Source organism: Lonchura striata, chromosome 2 (genome assembly GCF_046129695.1).
Source record: "Lonchura striata isolate bLonStr1 chromosome 2, bLonStr1.mat, whole genome shotgun sequence".
In the NCBI taxonomy this organism is placed as follows: Eukaryota; Metazoa; Chordata; class Aves; order Passeriformes; family Estrildidae; genus Lonchura; species Lonchura striata.
In genome coordinates this window covers 29456360-29477956 of record NC_134604.1, presented here as the reverse complement: position 1 = coordinate 29477956, position 21597 = coordinate 29456360, and the positions used below count along the sequence as shown (strand labels likewise).

Below are 21597 nucleotides of genomic sequence, written 5' to 3'. Positions count from 1 at the left end.
CTTTCCATGAAGAAATTCCTCCTGATGCCCAACCTAAGCCTCCCCTGGCACCGCCTGAGACTACGTGCTCTCGTCCTGTCTCTAGTTGCCTGGGAGAATGCGGATCTCTGGGGTAGGGAGTTCTGCAGGTACCAGCAGCCAGGAAGCCTCGGGGTGCAGGGGAGGCACCCAAGTCACTGCGGGCTCCCCGCACACAGGCTGGCGGTGGCGGTGACCGCCGGGCACGGATGGCCTTGGAGGGGTCCTGCGGCCTGGCGGGCGGAGCGTGCGGGCTGGGGCACGGCAGGACGTGGCAGGGAAGCGAGCGGGGCGCTCAGCCCCGAGGTCGGGGGCGGTCGGCGGTGGGAGGGCGGTGCCCGGAGCCTGTGCCCGGGGCCGGTGCCAGCGCGCAGGAGGGCGGGAGGTGCGCGGCGGCCGCGCGGTGCCAGGGGTCGGCCCCGTGCCCCGTGCCGGAGCGGGGGCTGGGGCGGCGCGGGCCCCGCGGTGCCGGCAGGGCGGGCGGGGGGCGGCGGCGGAGCCCCGCGGGTGCGGGAGCGGGGCGGGCGGCCGCGAGTATTATGGGATGCCGGGCTGGACGGTGACTCCCGGCGACTATTATGGGATGCCTGCCTGGGCGCGAGGCGGGGGGGGGGGGGGGGGGGTGAGGGGGGAGGTGTGACTATTATGGGATGTGCGCGCTCGGGGTGTGACTATTATGGGATGTTCCGGGGGGGGGGTCCCCACAGCGCGCGCTCCCCGCCGGAGGGGGGACGCGCCTATTATGGGATGGCAGCCCCGGGAGGCGCGGGGGGGCGCCGTGCCCCGGGGTCCCGCGCGGGGCGGGGGGCAGCACTGTGGGATGTTCCTCGGCGGGGGGCAGCACTATGGGATGCGGAGCGGAGGGGTGCGAGCCTGCGGGAGTATTATGGGATGTTTCTCGGGGTGAAGGTGCGGGCGGGGGGGGGCGGCAGTATTATGGGATGTTACCGGCGGGAGGGGTGGCGATTATTATGGGATGCCGGGCCGGGCAGTGAGTGGGAAGTTCTGAGGGGAGGGTGAGTATTATGGGATGCCGGGGGGGGGGGGGAAGGGGGGGTGTGTTTGCCGGGGAGACGGGGGCGGGGCCTGTTGCCGGGGTCCTGGGGCATATTATGGGATGTAGGCGGGAGGGGGCGGGGCCTAGCCGGGTTTTTTTCCCCTTTAAGAGGCGGTGCCGCGGCCGGAGCCATTTTCCCTTCAGCGGCGGCAGCGGCGAGAGAGGAGCCGGGGTCCGGAGCCGGGTGAGGAGCCGGGAGGGAACGAGGGCGGGCGAGGCCATCTGCCGCCTCCTGGGGCGTCCGGGCCGGCAGACGCGTCTCGCCGCCGGCCGCCCCGCCGGCTCCGGCCGCGGCTTCCCCGGTTACGCGCCGTTCCCCTGCCCGGGCGGCCGCAGCACGGCTCCGGCCCCTCCTCCCGCCCCGCAGCCGCCTCGCCGGTGCCCGCAGTCCCGGCCTGCGCCGGCCCCGGGGCACGGCGGCCCCTCGCCGCACGCCCGCCGGACTTGCCCGGCCCCGCCCCGCGCCCCCGCCCGGGAGACGGTGCCCCCCGCCCCCGCCCTGCGCCGCGCGGCCCCGCTCCGGGCGGGGGCGGCGAGCGGGGCGCCGAGCCCGCCCGGCCTTTTGTGTGCGGCCGGGCCGGCGCTGCGGTGCCAGCCCGGGGCTGCCGGCCAGCGCTCCGCGCTGACAGCCGCCGCGCTGCCCCCGGGGCTCCCTCGCGAGCCCGGCTGCCTTGCTTGCCCCTCTGCCCGCTCCTGGCTCAAGGCAGAAACAACCGAGGGCACCCGGCTGCAGAGGACGGGAGAGTTTTCCTTTAGGACAGCTATTTTGGCTTCCTCGCCAGCGATGAGTTGCTGACTCAGTTTAATATCTAGTGTCTCCAAAGCCTGCTTTATCACAACTCTAAACTGATACTTGCTGCCAGTGATTCTGTTATCCATAGGCTCCAAAGCCAGTAAAGTTGCTGTCTAAGCTTTCTCACAGATCCTCTTAGTTGCACTATTGCTCGGGAGAACGGAGTTCAGGTTTGCTGTAACTTTCTCTTTTTCTTTTCAATGAAGTACTGGCCAGGCTGGCAAGAAGACGACAGAAAACCTGTGTAAGCCCAGGCCTCCCGCGGTGTGGAGGACATGGCTTCGGGCATTGGATCTCCATCACCGTGCTCAGGGGGCAGTGATGATGATGAGATGGAGATCCTGTTGAACAACGCTATCCCCCAGCATCCAGGTATGGGGGGGCCTGCAGGGCATGCATGTGCAGTGGGGATAATGTTGGTCTCAAGCTGAATATGTGAAGTGTGTGATGTGTTGGGGAATGCAATTTTTTTTAAATTTTTTTTTTGTTGCAAGTCACACGTATGTTTTTGATTTCTGAGTCCCAGGGTTACTTTGAAGTGAGAGGCTCGAGGCTTTGTGTCAGGTGGAGCTGACTTTGTTCCAAGCCATTGCAGGCTGTCAGGGCCTGTGCTTGGAGGAGGTGTAGAGGGTGGAGGCAGAGCGTCCAATTCTGACCGGGGTACCAAAATGCTTTCAGTTTTCATGAATGGGGAGGGGGTAGAGGAGGTAGTATGTGAAAGGGCAGGTTGCCTGGCTTGCTTTCATCTGGGAACTAAGACCGGCTGACGTCCAGAGAAAACTGCCCTGGGCTGTTGCGTGACCCACTTTCCTTCATCACCACACCCAATTATTGAGGATTCTTACTCCGTGCTGCTTGCTCACCTTTGCTTTTTTTTAGTCCTTGTATTTTGCTTTTCCCCTTGTATTTGCATCCTCATCATCAACATGAGGCTTGAGTTAGAGCCCTGGAATTTCTTCTGGTTTGCGTTTTTTTTCTTGTTGCTGCTATTGATGACCTGCTCTGTGGACATGCATCTGGATTCTTCACTTCCTTGTGAAAAAGGAGTGATGTATATAGTCAATTGTAGGACAAGTGTGGGATTTCCTACTAACTCATGCTGGAGTGTTTTGTCATATATGAGAAATGTAACTGGAGGAGGGAAGATGGTGCTGTGGAGTTTTGAATTTTTATTAGTTTGGCATTTTTTTCTTAAGCCTTGTCTCTTGAGTTTTCCAGCACCTCTGAGATCTTGGGCAGTATGGGACTATCAGTAGTGAAAATCTATTTGCAAAAAAACTGGTAAAATCACTGCAAAATTGAGAGGTTGAGGGAGACCTTGGAAGGGGTGGGTCATTAGAGGCTCTAAATCAGAACTTGGGGGAGAAGGTGTGTGATCCTTGAAGGACCTGGTGTTGCAGTATCACGGGAGCAAAGATACATCCATTGGTTGGGAATATGGCAGGGATCAGGCGTGGGACTCCAGGTTCTGAGACCTCTATCTGTGCTGTTTGAACCCCATGTGCAGTAGCTGCTCTGACCTGTAGCTTCCTCCATCCTGCCCAGTTCGGGTGGTCAGGAGGCCATTTTCCCTTGGAGGGAGAAGGAGTGACTCTGGCTGTGTGCAGTGGGCGGGGCGGCAGGGGAGGGCGGGTGGCCGCGCCGCTCCCGCAGCCTGCCACAAAGAGAAGGAAGGGCTGTCTGGCTGCCTCTGCCCCCTCGGGCCAAGGGCAGCCAGGAACGGGGGCACACAGATGGAAGTGTGCACTGGTGCTGGGGAACTGGCGTGTATTCTGGCCAGGCAGTCAGCTTGCTAGCTGCTGGGGCTGGGGGAAGGTTCTGTCTAATCTGGATCAGAATAGAGTTGCTGAGTAACAACTTTCCTATGGAGGAGGAAAAGTAGTGGCTTACTGGCCTGTATTTTGCATGCAGCTGTAGGATGTTCTGTACTGCTGAAGAGGCTAGAGGTTTTTTTTTTTTTTCCTGGAGATCCAAAGACTGAAACAGTATCCTACTCAGGTTCTCGCTATTTTGCCCCTTTTCAGTGTGGCCATCTGTTGTATGCTCTTTCCTCTTCTTCTCGGGTTACAGCAAACTTCTTGTCCCCAAGTTCTGAGTGCAATTCTGCTTGGAGAAGCAAGATTGTGGAAATAGGTGGTGGAGGGGAGGGGAACCATGTTGGGGTATCTTAAGATACAGTTTTTGAGGATCTGTTGTGAACAGTAAGAGTTGTAACCACCTCTGTTTGTAAGTATGTAGCAAGAAGTCAAGTTGATCTCTGTGAAGGGGGGCTATACTGTACTGTGCAGAAGGGGGTTGAATGAGACATGTCACCCCTTCACATCCAGAACCTGAAGAAGAGCCAGAAGAAGAGCTTCTATCAGAGGCTGACACCCCCAAAATCAAGAAGAAGAAGAAGCCCAAGAAACTGAAGGAACCCAAAGTGCCCAAGCTCAGCAAGCGTCAGAAGAAGGAGGTAAGAAAAAGGATGCCTAAGGTCACACTCTAAAATATGGATATATAGGGTGAGGGTGCTTAGTGTTGTTGTTGGCTGATAGCAGCAATCTTTTGAATGAATCCTGTAGAGCTTGAGGAGAAACAATGTTTAGTGTTTATCCAGGGTATTTTCTCATGCCTGATCTCTCCCTCCCTCCCCAGCTGGGGGACAGCTCTGGTGAGGGGAATGAGTTTGTGGAGGAAGAAGAAGAAGTTCTGCGCTCTGACAGTGAGGGCAGTGATTATACCCCTGGAAAGAAGAAAAAGAAGAAATTAGGACCCAAGAAGGAAAAGAAAAACAAAGCCAAGCGCAAGGAGGAAGAGGAAGAGGAGGAAGAAGATGACGACTCAAAGGTAACAAGCTACCCTACTGACTGCTACCCTACTGTGTGGAAGATGTCTGCTCAGAGTTGCCATGATTCTCTTTTCATAGGAGCCAAAGTCATCTGCTCAGCTCCTGGAAGACTGGGGCATGGAGGACATTGATCACATCTTCACAGAGGAGGATTACCGCACACTCACCAACTACAAAGCTTTCAGCCAGTTTGTCAGGTGAGCTGCAAACCTACACTTGAAATTACTTGTGAACTAAAAAAAAAAAGAGATGGGACAAAAACTAGATTTCTTGATTTTAGAGCCTTAGGTACACTAGTAGTAGTATCTGGAGTGAAAACAGAAGCAACAGTAAAATAATTGATTGCTAGCTTTTTTGCTTTCAGTCATAGAAATGATGCAAGTTCTCCCAGTCCCCTTTCTTCCCTACTATGCTAAATTCAATTTCTTTCTTCCAAGCCTCCAAACACTTCCATATTTCATGTAGTTAAGCATGAGAGTGGGGATATTCATTGGCTGTTGAGATCAGAGATTAAAAAATAATGTAGTTTGAGATAAAGGTGCTGATGGGGGTGGCAGTGGGGAGGAGTAATCTGGATTTCAGGGTGGTTCAGTAACCTTTCTTTCCTTCATTACTTAACTGTACACAGGCCACTTATCGCAGCCAAGAACCCTAAAATAGCGGTGTCGAAGATGATGATGGTACTGGGAGCCAAATGGAGGGAGTTCAGCACAAACAACCCCTTCAAGGGAAGTTCAGGTGCATCTGTGGCAGCTGCTGCAGCTGCAGCTGTTGCAGTAGTTGAGAGTATGGTGACAAATGTGGATGCTGTCCTGCCACAGCCCCCTGTAGATGTGCCGCTCAGGAAAGCCAAGACAAAGGAGGGCAAAGGTGAGATGAAGAGTCTGGCAGAAGAAAAAAATGTGAGTAGTGCCAAGGCCATGGCCCTTCTGATTCTGCCTCCTGTGTTCCCAGGACCCAATGCCCGGCGGAAGCCAAAGGCCAGTCCTCGTATTCCTGATATCAAGAAACCTAAAACAAAGAAGGTGGCACCACTGAAAATCAAACTGGGAGGATTTGGTTCCAAGCGTAAAAGATCATCAGTAAGTGATGCTCCTTTCTTGACCTTGTGATGAGGAGGTCATGATGTGATAGTAATCCTGGGGGGTGTGTCGATTGCTGCCCCCCAGCATGTGTGTCTGAGTAACAAAGCTTTTCTCTTACCTACCTCAGAGTGAAGATGATGATCTGGATGTAGAGTCAGACTTTGATGATGCCAGCATCAACAGCTACTCTGTTTCAGATGGATCTACAAGCCGTAGTAGCCGCAGTCGCAAAAAACTCAAGGCTGGGAAGAAGAAAAAGAAAGGTAAAAATACTTGCCAGCAGTTGGAGACAAGAACAGCTAAATGTGTAGAAAGATAAGAGGAATGTCTGTGTGGAGTTTTGATGTTTAACAGTGTACTTGAGGGAGAATTGGTTGTGAAGGAAGAACCTGCTATTATTTTGAATAAGGAAAAGGTTTTCAGAAGCTCTGTCAGGAGTTCTTTGTTAGGGAAACAGATGCAGTGCTGGATTTTCCTGGCCTTAAGTGTACTTTTTATTTCTTGGGTGGAAGGGGGCACAAAGGGACTCATTTTGCTCCTGTTTCCAGGTCTTTCTTCTTGCCCTGTTTACTTACATGGAATAAGAGTTTTGTATTCTGGATCTCTAGATGACTCTGTAGGCTTTTGAGAGAATACCTTCCCTGGCTGTAGGAAGCCTCTACCTGTGGCTTGTACTGTGGTAACTCCTCATCACCCTCTGCAGGTGAGGAGGACTCCACAGTAGCTGTGGATGGCTATGAGACTGATCACCAGGACTACTGTGAGGTGTGCCAGCAGGGAGGAGAAATTATATTATGTGATACCTGCCCTCGTGCCTACCACATGGTTTGCCTGGACCCAGACATGGAGAAAGCTCCAGAGGGCAAATGGAGCTGCCCACACTGTGTGAGTATTTGATTCCTCAAATGGTGCAAGAGATATGTCTGAGGGGGATGTCAAGTGACTTGGGGTTGTTTCTGTGGTAATGAAATAATCACTTTGTTTTTCTGATTTCCCTCTCCCATAGGAAAAAGAAGGCATTCAGTGGGAAGCAAAGGAGGATAACTCTGAAGGTGAGGAAATCCTGGAGGATGTAGTGGGGGATGCTGAGGAAGAGGATGACCACCATATGGAGTTCTGTAGAGTCTGCAAGGATGGAGGAGAGCTGCTGTGCTGTGATGCCTGTCCTTCATCCTATCACATCCACTGTCTGAATCCCCCACTGCCCGAGATTCCCAATGGAGAGTGGCTGTGTCCTCGCTGCACTGTGAGTTTCTGCTAGTACCATTCTCCTATTGCTATAAGATCTAATCCCTTTGGATCTTCATATTTCCATGGAAATACATGATCCTTTGAAGACTGTCTCCTTGTACACTTTTATCACAAAGCTTAAAGGCCTGACTTTTTGTAGCTGAATTGTGCCTTGATTGATTGCCTTCTCCAGACAGTGGGGAAAAACCAGACTGTAGCCTTTGGTTCTCATGAGATTTGTCCACGTGCAGGGTAGTTGGGCAATTTTTAGTCCAGCATTCCAGGGGTCATTTGTTTGGGCTCCCTTATGTTTGTAGAAGCAGGAGAAAAAGGGCAAGCAAATTCAGTGCTTCAAATAATTATAACTGATGCCGAGACAACTGAGTACTGGTTTTGCACTGTTGTAAGCTTTGTAATGCTAAGACCTTTCTTAGTAGATGGGTAGGAGAAATACCACACTTTCTGGAAGAGTTCTTGAAACGGGTAGTATAAATGTTGTTAATTGCTTTCATAAGATGACAAGCAAAAAAAAAATGCTTATGTTGGGCCCTTAGTTCTACATCAAAGTTTTTTGCTCAGACTTACAATTTGTAGTTGGGGAGACTACTGGGCTTGTCAAGCCTAGCAAATTCTATCTGTAGTGAAACCATAAAACTTGACTGTTCCTGTTCCTCAGTGCTCTCATATTGGAGTGCATACATTGTGATGCATCAAGCTCTGTTTAATTTCCTAGTGCCCAGCTTTGAAAGGAAAGGTGCAGAAGATCTTGATCTGGAAATGGGGTCAGCCCCCAGTTGGCCCTGCACCACCACGTCCACCTGATGCAGATCCTAATGCTCCACCGCCGAAGCCTCTGGAGGGTCGGCCTGAAAGGCAGTTCTTTGTCAAATGGCAGGGCATGTCCTACTGGCACTGCTCCTGGGTGTCAGAGTTGCAGGTGAGTGGAGGAACCTAAGTATGGCATAAGGGTAGACAGTTGAGGCTAAAACACCTACTGACTGCTTGTGTCCTGACTGCAGCTGGAGTTGCACTGCCAGGTCATGTTTCGCAACTACCAACGCAAAAATGATATGGATGAGCCACCCTCAGGAGACTTTGGAGGGGAAGAAGAGAAAAGCCGAAAGAGAAAAAACAAGGACCCCAAATACGCTGAGATGGAAGAGCGTTTCTATCGATACGGGATCAAGCCAGAGTGGATGATGATCCACAGGATCCTTAATCATAGGTAGGGGGTGTAACAAAGAGGATTTTCAACAAAGACCTTAAGCAGGACTAAGGGAGAAGGAAGGGGATAGCTAAACTGCAGTATGACTGGGAGAAACAGTGAGAGGTTTTTGTTGGTATGACAGATGTTGTTCTGTTTCTGCTGCTTCACTAAGAGTTCTTCCCTTCCATTTGAGTGGATTGGGGGAATACTGCCATCTCACTGTGGTTGAGACTTATTGGTTTCTTCTGCAGTGTGGATAAGAAGGGGAATGTCCACTATTTGATTAAATGGAGAGACCTACCCTATGACCAGGCATCCTGGGAAAGTGAAGATGTGGATATTCAAGATTATGATCTCTACAAGCAAGCCTACTGGAATCACAGGTAGGAGAAGTATCTAGAGATTGCTTATGTTTCCCTTCCCTCAAGAGAAAGTACTTTAGTATGTCAGGCTCTAGCACTGGCTGGATTAATAGATGGAAATAGACAAGAAGCATCTTCGTGTTGCTGACTCCTTATGGCTTTGGGCAGGGACCTTGTGCCTCTCTACCAATGCATGAAGGTTCCAGCCCTGTTTGCTTGAGCCTAATTGAGTTGGGTGATTGTCCTCCTATTCTCTGTAATAATTTTTTCTCAATCTGTTAATAAAAAGCCATTAAACTTACGTGTACTTGGGACTGTGTCTGCATAGGGAGCTGATGCGAGGTGAAGAGGGCAGGCCTGGTAAGAAGTTAAAGAAAGTGAAGATGCGGAAACTGGAGAGACCCCCTGAGACTCCCACAGTAGATGTGAGTTACTGTTTTTTGCTTGGGAGCCATCTGATAGAGCTGCTTATTTTGGGGTGCCTGCAGGTAAATAGGAAACCGAAGAATGAGCATCATATGGTTGGAGCTCCCTCATAGCCCAAAGAATAAATGGCATTAGAGAGCCTTCAGACAAAGGCCCACTATGTCCATTGGGTCAGACTCCCTAGCTCTTGGTGAAAGGGTTTTACAAATAAAAATGGCTTTTTGTTGGATGCCTTTGGCCACTTGGAAATTGAGTTTGATGCTAGTCTGGTAGTCATCTGTGAAGCTTCATTTGTACTAGTGAATATAAGGGTGGCTAAGAAAGGACTGTTAGTTATCTAAATGAGTGAAAGGATTCCAACTCTTCCTTCTTTCCACTATAGCCGACAGTGAAATATGACCGGCAACCGGAGTACCTCGATGTAACAGGGGGGACCTTGCATCCCTACCAACTGGAAGGGCTGAATTGGCTGCGCTTCTCTTGGGCCCAGGGCACAGATACAATCTTGGCTGATGAAATGGGTCTGGGAAAGACTGTGCAGACAGCAGTGTTCCTGTATTCCTTATACAAAGAGGTGAGAGCTGGGAGGTCACTGCCCAGGGAGATTCTGCCTGTATTAGTGATTGCAGTCATCTAATGCTCTTACTGTCTGTTTGTAGGGCCACTCAAAGGGTCCCTTCTTGGTGAGTGCGCCACTGTCCACAATCATCAACTGGGAACGAGAATTTGAGATGTGGGCCCCAGATATGTATGTAGTGACCTATGTTGGGGACAAAGACAGCCGGGCCATCATCCGTGAGAATGAGTTCACTTTTGAGGATAATGCCATACGTGGAGGCAAGAAGGCATCCAGAATGAAGGTAACACAAGCCTAAACCGAGATGCATTTGCCTGACTTTCAGCAGCTGAGGTTCAGATACTCTGCTGTGCCTGAGAACTGATTATGCTTGTAGTTTCCATGGGGAAATAACTGCAAATTGATGACAAGTGGACATTCATACTCTTACTGTAGACTGCTTAAACACTCCTGCTAGTCTGAACTGATTTAGTACTGGAGAAAGATAGTTGACTAAGTTAATACTGACCCTAGGCAAGTCCCTCTGTCTTCCCTGCTTAACCTATGAAGTTGTGCAGCTTTTCTACAGATCTAAGTTGATGTCAGAATTGCTGCTGTGTATGAAATAAGTATACAAAAGTATGAAACTTTTCATCCTGAAGAATTGGCTGACAGGCCATACCGAGACATGTAAGAAATTGCGTTTTCTGCTGAGACAGGAAGGAAGACTCTGACCTAGGTGGCTACTTTTTGTAGAACTGAAGTCTTCCTAGTAAAACCAAGATGGAAGCTAAAACATTTTCAGTGGCAGAGGCAGGTAGACTAATTTCCTTCATTTGAAATGGAACAACCTTAAGTACTAATAATAATTTAAAATTTCATGGTAAACTATTTATTTTTTGAAGTTGTAACTTTCTGATGAGCCACTCTTCTCCAAATCTCAAAATCTAAATTCTCTAACATGCCTCTACTCACTTCTTGTTAAACATCTTTGTTAGGGTATTTGGTATCTGTTCAAAATAGCAGGTACTGAGGGGGTTGGGGAGACTTACGTGTGTTGAGAGCAATAAGGAATTAAAAGGCTGAAATTATTTGGGCAGCATTTTGGGTCTTGTGACAGGAGACTGCACGTATGAAAGTTTTTGATGTGGTGTTGACCACAGCTCATAAGGATAACTTTATGGAGGAACACTACATCCTCTATCCCATTACATGTTCATCCTTTTTCTTTGCAGAAGGAGGCTGCTGTCAAGTTCCATGTGCTTCTCACCTCCTATGAATTGATCACAATTGATATGGCCATACTAGGCTCTATTGACTGGGCCTGTCTCATTGTGGATGAAGCTCACAGACTGAAGAACAACCAGTCTAAGGTACAGAGAAGCATAGGTGGTTCATGGGCATGGCATATGTTGCAGGGGAGTGAGACAGCTCTTAGCCATTTGTTCAGTAGTAAATTTGATGTGTTATTAAAAAGAAAAATCAACAGCCTGCATTTGGAGATCAATCATCATTGGCAACAACTTTACTTATACAGATCACTGGTTAAAACCGCTTTCTTTCCAGGTGAATGGGCAATTGGTCAAGATTGAAAAACAAAAACTTGGATGTGGTTGTTGCTCTCAAATACAAAGAGATTTGTCTGAAAGCAGATCACATACTTGCGCCACCTCTATTCTGTAAAGGTTTACTATGTTGAGCATAAAACATGCTCCATGAGCAGAATTGCCCTGCTTCCAGACTAGGCTTGTTCTCTGCATTCATCTGGCTTTGTAGCAGAACTAATTAGGTGTTGCAGTAACTGAAGGTGGGCAAAGGTGTTCAAAAATGCCCAGGTAGGTGCTGAAAGCCATATCGCTGCTTTAATATGAGGCTGCACCTTAACTAAGCATGTTTGAATTGAGTTGACTATACTTTCTTAATCCAGCCCCTCCCTAGGCCTTGTGCCCTAATTCTGGTGTTGATTTGTCAGTCTTCAGCTGGATTCTACTGCTCAGTATGCCAAAAACAATTATTATTGGAAAGCTGGTTTTAGAGGTTCTTGGAGACTGTTAAAACAAAATTGCTGCTTGATTTCTTTTTTTGTTTGTTTTTTTAATGGCTTTAGTGTTTTGGATCTTGGCATGAGGTATCTTCCTGAGACATCACAGCTGTGCATGCAGTTCAGTTTCTAGGTCTTATTTTATTGTAGGCCCTAAGACTGGATGCCATTCTATGCTTAGCATTGAAACCATTGGAAGTAGGAATGAATGCTTACTATTAATATTCATTAATTGAAAGAGGATGTAAAGGCTCAAGGTCGCACTATGACACTATGCAGAACTGTTAAATCTCTTTCTACAGCAGTTTACTGTCCTATAAGAACAGCTTACAGATAGATAAGATAGGTCAGATGCTTCTTGACAAATTTGGGTCATCTCCTAAAGTTTTGCAGAGATAATTAGTAACTTCCACATTTGATTCCAAAATAAAAATATTTTAACTATAACTACACAGAAAGATAAATTCCCGTAGAGGCCAGTACAAGTACTCTTCCAGTGCAATAACCAAAATATAAGTGATTTGGTTTTCGTTCACCATCTAGTACAGCTGCTTTTGTTAAGCTTGACCTTGTATCATGCCGAGTGTAAGATAAGCAAAGAAATGGCCAAACTCATAAATAAATTACTACTTTACTGTCAATTTGTGCAGGTGAACATGGTACACTTGTGCTTTTCAGTGCAGTACTTTAACTGCTCACTACATCTGTCTGGAATTACTTCATTTTTGTGAAAACCAGTGCAAATTGCCTTCAAGATGCACTGGCAAACCCTTGGCTCTTTTTCTCCTCTGCTTGTTCAGAGCTCTGGAACACTGCCAGGAGTGATATGAATAGGAAGAGTGACTTAGTTATTTCTAGAATTCTCAAGTCAGAGTAGTTGTAGGAATGTGGAACACTAATTTAGCAAGAAAAAATACATAGTACAGCAGTCTAGAAATTATTGTGGTCTGAAAGAGATTGTAACTTGTAAGAGCAAAGGAAACCTACCAGCACCTGATGGCTTGGAGGATTTGCTGCAGTCATGCTTTAGCTATGCAGAACAATGATCCAAATAAGATCAGTCTAGTAACCCTGACTGGAATGTGAACTACTTGGAACTCTTGTCCAAACAGCTGATGTGGTCTAAATTGAACCCTAGATTGGGTGTCAACTTTCTAGATTTTTTTTTTTTTGTAAGCCTATGACTTAATAAGCCTTTGATGTATTTGTGTGTGTGTGTTTTGGTTCATTTTCCCATTTTTTTCCCTGCTCTCTCCTTTCCAGTTCTTCCGTGTGCTAAATGGTTACTCCCTCCAGCACAAGCTGCTGCTTACGGGAACTCCCCTGCAGAACAACCTGGAAGAACTGTTCCACCTGCTGAACTTCCTGACACCTGAGAGATTCCAGTATGTCTTGCAGTGCAAGTCAGCCTGCCTGTCTTGTCACTCCTTCCCCTCACTTGCTCTTTTGCTTTTTCCTTTGTGCTGTTTCCTGAGTGTCTGTTTCCCTGCAGTAACTTGGAGGGTTTCCTAGAAGAGTTTGCAGATATTGCCAAGGAAGATCAGATCAAGAAGCTGCACGACATGCTGGGCCCACATATGCTGAGGCGTCTCAAGGCTGATGTTTTCAAGAATATGCCATCTAAGACTGAACTCATTGTCAGAGTGGAGCTGAGTCCCATGCAGAAGTGAGTGTGGGGATGAAGAGAGCACCTGCTGTTGAGCTACTGTTTTTCTGCTCTGCAGTTCCAAGAGGGTGCTGAACACCTTATCCTTACTCTGCAGGGTTTTCTGCACAGTGGGCTGCCACTAGAGCAGAGAAAGGACTAATCCTGTTCTCTGGGATAAAGAGATAGTGAGTGCCACTGGCAGAGCCTAGGTAGTAATGCCAGAGGCTGTGCAGAGTTTAGCAAGGGAAGAGTAGGTTAGTCATTCTCGTGAAAACCGTCTGAGTTGTTTTCTTTTTTGTTTTCAGGAAATATTATAAATACATTTTGACAAGAAACTTTGAGGCACTGAATGCACGGGGTGGTGGTAACCAAGTCTCATTGCTCAATGTTGTTATGGATCTGAAGAAGTGCTGTAACCACCCCTACCTCTTTCCTGTGGCTGCTATGGTATGTCCAATCACTTATTTGTATAAGCAAATTCCCTGCTGGCAGTTATCAGGAAGCCAGTTAGCTCCTTAGGTGCAGCATGGAGGGGTTTCCATTTCTCTCCTTTTGCTTCTGTGTGGTTTTTTTTCATCCTGTCTTTATTTAGACCCAACATGCTGGAAGGCCATGTCTTTTCCAGCACATTTATATGATAGGTAGGAGATACCTTTTGACTCATGTGAGGTGGTGAAGACTGTGAGAACAGGAACTAAGTAAGAAAAGAGGAGGGTATGTAAGAGTCAAATTGCAAGAGAACAGGCACAGGATAGCACTGACGTTTCATACAGGCAGTGCTATGCCTTGCAGTTTTACCAAGCTAAGTGACCAGGTGTGAGCCAGCATTATCTGGGGACTAAGACCAAGTTAGATCCCTTCAAGCTGCTTTTGTCCCTTGCCTCCTAGTCTGTCTTTCTCTTTCTTTTTAGGAAGCTCCAAAAATGCCAAATGGCATGTATGATGGTAGTGCACTTATTCGAGCCTCTGGAAAGCTGTTGCTGCTCCAGAAAATGTTAAAGAACCTGAAGGAAGGAGGTCACAGAGTGCTCATATTCTCTCAGGTATGTGGAGAAAAACCTTTAGGCCTGGAATACTTTTTCTGAGAAGGAAGTCTGTTGATCTGGTATCCACGTGTCCCTCACTCCTCTGTGGTGATGTTTTCCTTATATGCAGATGACTAAAATGTTGGACCTTCTAGAAGACTTTTTGGAACACGAAGGATACAAATATGAGCGGATTGATGGAGGAATCACAGGGAACATGCGTCAGGAGGCTATTGATCGCTTCAATGGTATATAGTCACCTACTTTTTCTGTAAAATGAAAGCTTGCCTTGCATGTGCTTAATACTCATGGGATTGTTGTGCCCCAAGTCTTCCATTGCTTTCCTGGAATCTTGAATTAATAGCAAATCCCTGTCACGTGATGTGGGTCAATTACAAATCCTTTTCTGAGTACTGCACACTCCTGATTACTTTTGTTCTCTTTTTATTCTAAGCTCCTGGAGCTCAACAGTTCTGCTTTCTGCTTTCAACTCGAGCTGGGGGTCTTGGTATTAACTTGGCCACAGCAGATACTGTGATTATCTATGATTCAGACTGGAACCCCCACAATGATATCCAGGTGAGTCTGAATGGGATCACTCATTATGGAGTAATCCTGAGGAAGAGGAGTCATTAAATCATCAGAAAGAATGAAGGAGTGTGAGACTTCCCCTCTAGAAATATGCAAAATTAGAGCAGTGAGGATGGATAGAGATGGGGAAGTGAAATAGTGGAGGAATCTTCTAGGGCAGAGCCTTCACTAATGCTAAGAGCGAATGTGAAGGCAGGTGGGAGGCTTGTGGAGGTAGGGGTATATCAGATTACTGCTTATGCAGCTCTAGATTGTTCCGAGCACATCTCTTTTCTAGGCCTTCAGCCGTGCACACAGAATTGGACAGAACAAGAAAGTGATGATATACCGCTTTGTGACAAGAGCCTCAGTGGAGGAGCGTATCACTCAGGTGGCCAAGAAGAAGATGATGCTAACTCACCTGGTAGTGAGACCAGGGTTGGGCTCCAAGACAGGCTCCATGTCCAAACAGGAGCTTGATGACATTCTCAAATTTGGCACTGAAGAGCTCTTCAAGGATGAGGCTACTGAGGGGGGTGAGTGCCTGGGAGTAGAGCTGAAGGGGGTGGGGAGATCTGGCTCCTTATTTAGGGAGAGACTGTAGGCACAGTGCTGATTATAGCTCTACAAAGGGGTCTAGGGTGTCATTCCCTTTCTTAGTCTATTGAGATCCATACAGCAACGGTGCCTGTACTCTTCCTTCAGGGGATAACAAAGAAGGCGAGGACAGTAGTGTCATCCACTATGATGACAAAGCAATTGAGCGTCTGTTGGATCGGAACCAGGATGAAACAGAAGATACAGAACTTCAGGGCATGAATGAGTATCTCAGCTCCTTCAAGGTGGCCCAGTATGTGGTTCGTGAAGAGGAGATGGGGGTGAGTATGAGGTGGATGTCAGCTAGTACATTCTCCTGAGTCATCAATGGAGGATCAATTAAGTTAATTGAGCTCTGAAGCTTTTAAGGCCAAGCAGGCAGGCATATATCTGCTATGACAGGCTTGGACTTGGAGCACAGGGCCCTAAGTGTGTTGCCTCGCTGGCAGGAGGAAGAGGAGGTTGAACGGGAAATTATTAAGCAAGAGGAGTCAGTGGATCCTGATTACTGGGAGAAACTGCTCCGTCACCATTATGAGCAACAACAGGAGGATCTGGCCAGGAATCTGGGCAAGGGCAAACGTATTCGCAAGCAAGTTAACTACAACGATGGCTCGCAGGAGGATAGAGGTACAAATCCACAGAACCCTGAGGGAATAACGGGTGTAAGTATGTGTTGCTGGGAAGTAACGGAGTAGCGTCTCAGGCTCACGTGCTGTTTTTCTTTCAGACTGGCAGGATGACCAGTCAGATAATCAGTCAGACTATTCAGTTGCTTCTGAAGAAGGAGATGAGGACTTTGATGAGAGATCTGAAGGTAAGTTCTACTGGAGCCAAAGTTCCTGGGTTGCTTTGAGTGTGGAAACAGTTGGGACTTGATTTGGGCAATTGATATGTTTTGTGGTGCTCTCCTGCTGGGGCAGTATTCACACAACACTATGCATTGTCTCTTTACTTAGCTGCATTTCTCTCTTTAGCAGCTCGTAGGCCTAGCCGCAAGGGCTTGAGAAACGATAAGGATAAGCCTCTGCCTCCCTTACTGGCCCGTGTGGGAGGGAACATTGAGGTAAGTTGTACCAGGGAAGGCATTTGCATCCCAGCTGCTCCTGTATTCCTCTTGCCATATCTGTCTGTCTGCTCCTTCTTTCTAGGTGCTGGGTTTCAATGCTCGCCAGCGGAAAGCCTTCCTCAATGCTATCATGCGCTATGGAATGCCACCTCAGGATGCCTTCACCACTCAGTGGCTTGTTCGGGACCTCCGTGGCAAGTCAGAGAAAGAGTTCAAGTGAGTTTGAAGTAGGCAGGAATGGAAGACTGACAGCAACTAGACCTGTCAGGGAAGAATGAGAATTGGGCCATTTCTCTTGGAGACTACATTTCCTTAATGTATTGGTTGATTCTTTGTGGGAGAATGAAGTATAAGCTGGGATTGTTGCTAACTCTCTTACTTGGATCTGACTCTTCAGTCACCAAAAGTAAATGCTTTTACAGGAGTAGCATGGCTCTACAACCTTATGTGCTGGAAGGGGTCTGACAATGCATGTCTCCAGATAATCCAATTTATGGACAAATCGCTTGTCTCTCAATCATTGCAGGGCCTATGTCTCGTTGTTCATGCGCCATTTATGTGAACCTGGAGCTGATGGTGCAGAGACCTTTGCAGATGGGGTCCCACGGGAAGGTCTTTCTCGACAGCACGTCCTTACTCGCATTGGGGTCATGTCCCTCATACGCAAAAAGGTAGGTCCCAGCAGAGCAGTGTGGCCTTTGCTGGCCATACATACAACTGTAGTCACTGGGGTCTTGAGTTGGAGTTACCTCTTCTTTCACATCTACTATTGTTGTGTTCTCAGTGGTCTGCCTCTACAAGTGTGAATGAGTTTTGTATGACTCCTCCAGTGGTACATCTTTCTCTCCCTCTTGTGCAGGTGCAGGAATTTGAGCATGTGAACGGCCGCTGGAGTATGCCAGAACTGGCAGAGATAGAGGAGAACAAGAAACTTTCACAGCCCAGCTCACCCTCTCCCAAAACTCCAACTCCTTCGACACCAGGGGATACTCAGCCGAATACACCGGCTCCTGTTCCTGCACCTGGTGAGGGCTCCCCTCTTGCAGAGTCCTGCGTCCTGACCTTAGCCTGGCTGCTCCCCTCACCGGAGTTGTGGTGATGGGGTCTGGGGGTGGACGTAGATCAACTTACTCTCATGTTAGGAGGGCTGCCAAAGACATTTGCAAGCCCTTAAAGGCAAGAGAGGACACTGGCTTTCCTGGAAAGAACTGGCATCAGTGAGAAGCCCAGCATTTGTAGTGGGTAGGAAAGGGGAGGGTCATGTTAGTTCCATTTTGATGAGCCTGATCTCTGCAAGCAAAGAAGTGGTCTTGGTAACAGGGAAGACCTTACTGATTTGCTTCTCTTTTGTCTGCTGTGCTGCTCTGGCATGGGGAATACACAGAAGATGGAGTAAAAGTAGAAGAAGGAGCAAGTACTAAGGAGCAAGGAGAGCCTTCTGAACCAGAGAAGGAGCTCAGTGCCTCTGCTACTGAAACAGAGGCCCCTATGGAGGTGAGTTTTGGCTTTTTTGCCTTGTAATTTCTCTTGTGAATTTCTCTACTGCCCTCTCTTCATTTCAGCTGAGGCAGAGATGAGTTTTTAGAGTGATAATTGAAGATAATCCTCTGGTCCTCAGAATTGGCCTCACAGTTTTGTGTGTCTTTACTTTTTAAACTACTGTGACTGTTCTGTTGTCGTGTACTGCTATGCTTTGTGTCTCACTGCTCTCTGTCCTCAGCAGTGTGCTCAGCCTGTGGAGACACCGCCCCAGGAAGCAAAATCCCCAGTGAACTCCACAGAAGCAGATGAAAAAAAAGTAGAGGAAACAGAAGTGAAAGAAAGACCAGATGAACCAATGGAAGTAGAAAGCAAAGGTACAAAGCACGTGATCGTAAAGAAATAGGCTTGAATGTAGAAAATCACTGGGAACTTGCAGAATAGTATTGGGTTTCACTGGTCGAAGAACAAAACTCTGGACTTGCTACATTCCTGTGCATCTCATGTTCCCCTTCTTTCCCGCAGCTGATGCAGAAAAAGTGGAAGACAGAGCAGCTACTGAAAATCCCCCTGACCCTCCTATAATCACTCTGGATGAGAAAGGTGAGGCATGATGACTCCCTTCTCTTCCTTAACCCTTCTTCTGCAAGGATTCATTGTGGATTCAAGTTGTTGCACTATCTGCCATGTTTGTTTTAATAATTTCCTGTGTGTACAGATGAGAAAAAGGATGATGATAAGAGAGATGTGGTGATGCTACAGAATGGAGAGATGCTGAAAGACTCAGTAGATGAAAGGCACAAGAAGGCAGTAAAGCAGCGCTTCATGTTCAACATAGCAGATGGTGGTTTCACTGGTATGTGATCTTTGTCTGCTTGAACTTGTTTATAAGTGCCTGCTTATGTTTGTGAAGTAACTTCCAACTGTTCTGGTGTCTCTCGCCTTTGCAGAACTACACTCCCTCTGGCAGAATGAAGAGCGGGCTGCCACTGTCACCAAGAAGACCTATGAGATCTGGCATCGGCGTCATGACTACTGGCTCCTAGCTGGGATTATCAAGTATCCTTGCCATGAGAGACACATTCTCCCAGCTTGCACATAATTTGTCACGGTGAAAGTGACCACTCTGGATCTGACTGGCATAGGTTAAGTGAAAGACTGTTTTATCTTCACAATAGTGAAAGTGATGGTGGGAAGGGGAGTTTCCTGCAGCATAGCTAAGACTAAGCAGAACATAGTTCTCATTCCCCTTGGCTCCTGTTTGTCCCCTCTCTGTACCCCCTTTCCCCACCCCCTCTGGAAAACAGTACTGCCTGGGCTGTGTATTCCCTTGTTTTCACTGCGTTTGTTTGCCTGAGCTCATCCCATCTCAGTCATGGCTATGCCCGTTGGCAGGATATTCAGAATGATCCACGTTACGCCATCCTCAATGAACCCTTCAAGGGTGAGATGAACAGGGGTAACTTCCTGGAAATAAAGAATAAGTTTTTGGCAAGGAGATTTAAGGTAAGGATTTCTCTTTAGTGCGATAACTGCCTGGATCTCTAAGAACAGGTTCTTGCAATTCTGAGTTTTCACCAAGAAAGTGAAAAATGTATGCAATGCCTTTTTGTTTTAGGGGTAATAAAAAAAGCAATATATCTCGGGATCATGCAGTTGCTCCATGATAGGAGCTTCCTTTTTTCTGGAAATGGTATTGGGGAGTGCTCTCCATCCAAATGTTTGTTGAACAACTGGTAAGCAAGAGGCTTAAGGTTCAAGCAGCTGTTTTCATCACAGCTTCTGCTTGGTCTGCTGCAACCAGATCAATGTTTTGGGGCAAAACACTGATCAACTGTAGATTGAATGGCAAGTTCAGCACTGACAGGATTCCAGCTGATTTCTCCAAATGCTTACAAGATTTTAGACTCTTTCTATAAATAGGATGGAATACTTTTCCCTTGGGTTCAAAGAGTAATCACTGTCCCATTTGCCTCATAAAGAATGTGTAAAAAGAATCAGAGGACGAATGAAAATACTAGAGGAGTTGTAGTCTGTTAAACCAAATGTACCCTGGTTTTTTTGTGTATCTGACTTTGCTTCATGAAACCCTTATTGTTTTGGGCTACTCAGTAAAACCGGCTGGTGAAAGGAGATTCAGCTACACAATCTCACCTTATGAGATGGTGGGGAATTGGCTCAGGAGAGACCGGGGGTACAGACAAGGCTTCCTCTCAGTCAGCTGCTGAAAGACTCATTCCTGCCCCACCTTGCAGCTCCTGGAACAAGCGCTGGTGATCGAGGAACAGTTGCGGCGAGCTGCCTATCTGAACATGTCCGAAGACCCATCTCACCCATCCATGGCTCTGAACACACGTTTTGCAGAGGTGGAATGCCTGGCTGAGAGCCACCAGCACCTGTCCAAGGAATCAATGGCTGGGAATAAACCAGCCAATGCTGTGCTGCACAAAGGTAATGCGGTGTGTTAAACAGGGGCAGGATAGGTGTTCAGCAGCGCTGTCCCCTCTGGGGTGTCCCTTTCCCGTCTGAACAGATGTCCCTTTCTCTTGTAGTTCTGAAGCAGCTGGAGGAGCTGTTGAGTGACATGAAGGCAGATGTGACTCGTCTGCCCGCCACAATCGCCCGCATCCCCCCTGTGGCAGTGCGCCTTCAGATGTCAGAGCGCAACATCCTCAGCCGCCTGGCCAACCGCAGCAGCGAGCCCCCGCCACCGCCCCCTCCCCAACAAGTACGTACCCGCTCTGGTCAGTAAGGAAATTCCGGGGGGAGGGGCCCTCCGTGGGCCTGGCTGGGCTCTGGTGACCAGCCCGTGAGTCTCAGGTCCTCCTCTCTCACCCTACAGGTGGCCCAGCAGCAGTGAGTTCCTGGCCCAGTGCTGTTGACCTTTCGGCCAAGCTGAAGTGACTCCCCTAGCCCACCCCTTCACACTCTACCCCTCTGCCTGACATTCCTGACTGGGTGCTGTTTCCCTCCATGGAAGCTGCTGCTCAGGTCTCTGGAAGGAGAAGAAACTCCTTCCTCTGCAGCCAGCCCGTTGGAGCAAGGAGTGTGTTTAGGAGAGAGGGGGATGGATGTATGATGGACTCTGTATATAGTGACTGGAGGCCCCAGCGCCATGTCTGTTACATGGAGAACCTGGCTGCATTGCTCGTTGCCTCCGCCTGGAATTCCAGTTTTGTTCTTAATTTTATTTTGAGTTTGTTTACTGAGACAAGTGCGCAGGCAAGACCAAGCAAAAGCCAGGACAGAGACAAAGCTACCTCCATCAAAATCCTTTTTAATAAAAAAACTGACCGGACTTGTCAATTAATAAAGCAGCTTGAAGACAAAAGCAAACAATGAAAAACCAACAAAAAACAGAGCAAAACGTTGATAAAACTGAAAAATAAAATTTCCTTGTATTTTATTTTGTTGTCTCTAGTATCATGAGTGTACTGGGGTAAGTATGTGGTCTCAGGACTGAAAGAAGAGGGTTCCCATGCCTTTTTGCTATATCAGAGCAGCTTTTTGGGGTACCCTACACCTCTGAGAGGGGCAGTAGATGCCCCAGCCCTGGCAGTGTTTAAGGCCAGGCTCCATAAGGCATTGAGGAACCTGGTCTCAG

At 48.1% G+C, this 21597-nt stretch overlaps 1 protein-coding gene and 1 non-coding gene across 9 annotated transcripts; both read left to right on the top strand.

The window, feature by feature from the left end:
- Positions 1-333: 333 nt before the first annotated feature.
- CHD4 (chromodomain helicase DNA binding protein 4) lies at positions 334-21399 on the top strand. 8 transcript variants are annotated; one of them, XM_021549189.3, is made up of 41 exons: positions 334-403; positions 1185-1259; positions 2075-2240; positions 4196-4323; positions 4506-4697; positions 4777-4895; positions 5327-5568; positions 5653-5780; positions 5911-6046; positions 6487-6668; positions 6790-7029; positions 7747-7950; positions 8033-8238; positions 8472-8603; positions 8911-9007; positions 9391-9582; positions 9668-9868; positions 10800-10937; positions 12869-12990; positions 13098-13271; positions 13559-13700; positions 14165-14296; positions 14409-14526; positions 14733-14857; positions 15147-15384; positions 15554-15726; positions 15898-16075; positions 16152-16262; positions 16423-16511; positions 16597-16730; positions 17041-17185; positions 17374-17539; positions 17899-18008; positions 18235-18370; positions 18519-18596; positions 18712-18849; positions 18944-19052; positions 19367-19499; positions 20249-20444; positions 20546-20721; positions 20836-21399. In XM_021549189.3, the coding sequence occupies exons 3-41, from the start codon at positions 2144-2146 to the stop codon at positions 20851-20853; spliced, it is 5775 nt and encodes a 1924-aa protein (XP_021404864.2). In that variant the 5' UTR covers positions 334-403; positions 1185-1259; positions 2075-2143; the 3' UTR covers positions 20854-21399. The 8 variants fall into 8 exon arrangements, with proteins under 8 accessions (XP_021404864.2, XP_021404865.2, XP_021404860.2 ...); XM_021549190.3 differs by having other exon boundaries at positions 335-403; positions 15895-16075; positions 16426-16511; XM_021549185.3 differs by having other exon boundaries at positions 335-403; positions 15895-16075.
- Positions 17567-17705, top strand: LOC116184354 (small Cajal body-specific RNA 11). The gene has a single exon (XR_004149120.2).
- Positions 21400-21597: the final 198 nt, after the last annotated feature.

Bases quoted from the DNA above. Each gene is read 5' to 3' on its own strand.
- CHD4 (XM_021549185.3), top strand. From the start codon at position 2,144: ATGGCTTCGGGCATTGGATCTCCATCACCGTGCTCAGGGGGCAGTGAT. The intron at 2,241-4,195 runs GTATGGGGGGGC...CTTCACATCCAG, and splicing joins CGCTATCCCCCAGCATCCAG to AACCTGAAGAAGAGCCAGAA. The intron at 12,991-13,097 runs GTATGTCTTGCA...GTTTCCCTGCAG, and splicing joins CTGACACCTGAGAGATTCCA to TAACTTGGAGGGTTTCCTAG.